Source organism: Carlito syrichta, unplaced genomic scaffold, assembly GCF_000164805.1.
Source record: "Carlito syrichta isolate Samal-C Ts95f unplaced genomic scaffold, Tarsius_syrichta-2.0.1 Scaffold316027, whole genome shotgun sequence".
Classification (NCBI taxonomy): Eukaryota; Metazoa; Chordata; class Mammalia; order Primates; family Tarsiidae; genus Carlito; species Carlito syrichta.
Genome location: NW_007260123.1, coordinates 10,327 through 12,560, shown reverse-complemented (window position 1 = coordinate 12,560; position 2,234 = coordinate 10,327). Strand labels below are relative to the sequence as shown.

Here is a 2,234-nt window from a genome sequence, read left to right as displayed (position 1 = left end):
GGGTGGAGGAGGTGGTGGAGGCTGGCTGAGGTAGCTGGGCACAGAATGCATGTTCAGGCTGCTCTGAAATCAGAAGAAAGAAGTAAAGTGTTATAGTCTTTTTTTTTTTTTTTTTTTTGAGTCGGAGTCTTACTCTGTTGTCCAGGCTAGAGTGCAGTGGCACACTGCTCACGGTCACCACAGCCTCACCATGCTGGGCTCAGGTGATCCTTCCACCTCAGTCTTCCAAGTAGCTGGAACTACAGGTACACACCACCATGGCCAGTTAATTTTTTTATTTATTGTAGAGATGAGGTCTTGCCAAGCTGCCCAGGCTGGTCTCGAACCCGTGGGCTCAGGCAATCCTCTCACCTCCTCTTACCTCGGCCTCCCAAAGTGCTAGGATTATAGGCGTGAGCCACTGCATCCGACACGTTACAGCTTTCTGGTGACCAGCTGTCTCGTTTATTAGTGGGAGAGAATGTCTGCCTTAGTCAGCCATGTGGCAAGAACAGCTTCTCCTGGGCAGCTGAGAGGATGGGCTCAATGGGCAGGGAGACAAGTAGTGGGAGAATGCAGGAGGGGTCAGCCTGAGGCTGCTAACCCTTTTCTCCACAGAAGTAGGCCACAATGACCCAGCTCATGCAGAAATGCATTCAATTGGCCGGCCTGACCTTGCTGTCTCCAGGAGGTGTCGCCTGCAGGACCGGCTCACCTGGTATCTGGGAGCTCAGTGTGCGGGACACTTCCTTCATTAATAAGGCTGTTCTGTTTACCTGGGGCACTGCTGCACTGTACCAGCTTGCCTAGACTGATTGTACAAAAAACTGTGACTTATGGTGCATACCTCCTTCCTTGTCGAGAGTCTGGAACTTCGGTCGTGGTGGCTGGCTGCCTGCATGGCCCATCTTCAACAAAAACCCATCCTTGGGGTCTTCACTGTGCTTCCCCATGAGCAGAAACACACATGTGCTGTTGTGCTTCATTGCTAAAGGAAGCATGTTGTGTGCACCTCCTCACTCTTCCCACAAGAGAGCTCAGGACACCTGCACCTGGATCCTTCCGGATTCCCCAGTGTGTCTCTCCCACAATTTAGGTACCCTCTGTTATAATAAACCAGGGCCATGAGTACAATTCCCTTTGAGTTCTGTGGTTTCTCTAGAGGATCACTGAACATGTAGATGGCCATGGACCCCTGAAACACAACCATTCACTTCTAGAAATTTATTCTACAAAAACGTTCAAACCAGTGGGCAAAGATGGCTACATGGATGGTTACTCCAGCCATTTTTGGCACCCCCGATGCCTAGATTCTTACAAGAGCCCCTCGTGGGTCTCCAAGTCTTCTCTCTTGCCTCTGTCAAAATCTGTTCTCTGTCCAGAAGCCAGAGTGACCTGGTCAATGTGAAAAACCATGTCCCTCTTCTGCCCAAGAATGGCAGCGACCCTCATGTCCATACATAGAAACCTGGCTAAACAGAAGCTAGTCCATCTGTGTGATGAAACCCTCGGCAGCTGTTAAAATGATAATGCTGACCAAGCATGGTGGGTATCGCCGGTAAGCCCACTGCTTTGGGAAGCCAAGGCGAGAGGATCACCTGTGGCCAGGAGTCCAAGACCAGCCTGGGCAACATAGCAAGACGCTGTCTCTACAAATTTTTTTTAAATTAGTGAGGCATGGTGGCACACACCAGTAGTCCCAGCTATGCAGAAATCTGAGGCAAAAGAATCACTTGCACCAAGGGCTTCAAGGTTGCAGTAAACTGTGATTGTACCACTACACTACAGCCTAGACAAGAGAGTGAGACCATGACCCTTAAAAAACAATGGCCAGCCCAGGCACTTGGCGAGACCTCGTTTCCATGATAAATAAAAAATTAGCCAGGAATGGTAAAGCACAACTATAGCTCTAGCTACTTGGAAGGCTGAGGCAGAAGGATCCCCAGAGTCTACCAAGTTGACGGTGGGGTGGCTGTGAGTGTGCCACTGCACTCTGGCCTGGGCAATGGAGTGAGACTCCAACTCAAAAAAAAAATGATGAGGCCTGGTGTGGTGGCTCATGCCTATAATCCCAGCACTTTGGGAGGCTGAGGTGAGAGGACTGCCTGAGCCTACAGGTTCGAGACCAGCCCTGGCAACTTGGCGAGATTTCATCTCTACAATAAATCAAAAAATTAGCCTGTGTGGTAGCACGGCTGGTAGCCTATAGTTCCAGCTACTTGGAAGGCTAAGGTGGAAGGATCACCTGAGCCCAG

General features: G+C 50.2%; 1 protein-coding gene across 1 annotated transcript in view; it reads right to left on the bottom strand.

Moving 5' to 3' along the window:
- ZNF341 (zinc finger protein 341) overlaps nt 1-2,234 on the bottom strand; it is a 51,245-nt gene that overhangs the window by 40,117 nt on the left and 8,894 nt on the right. Inside the window, 1 exon segment of the mRNA XM_021706809.1 lies at nt 1-63. This exon segment is cut by the window's left edge and continues 26 nt beyond it. Within this exon segment, the coding sequence (XP_021562484.1) occupies nt 1-63 (63 nt within the window).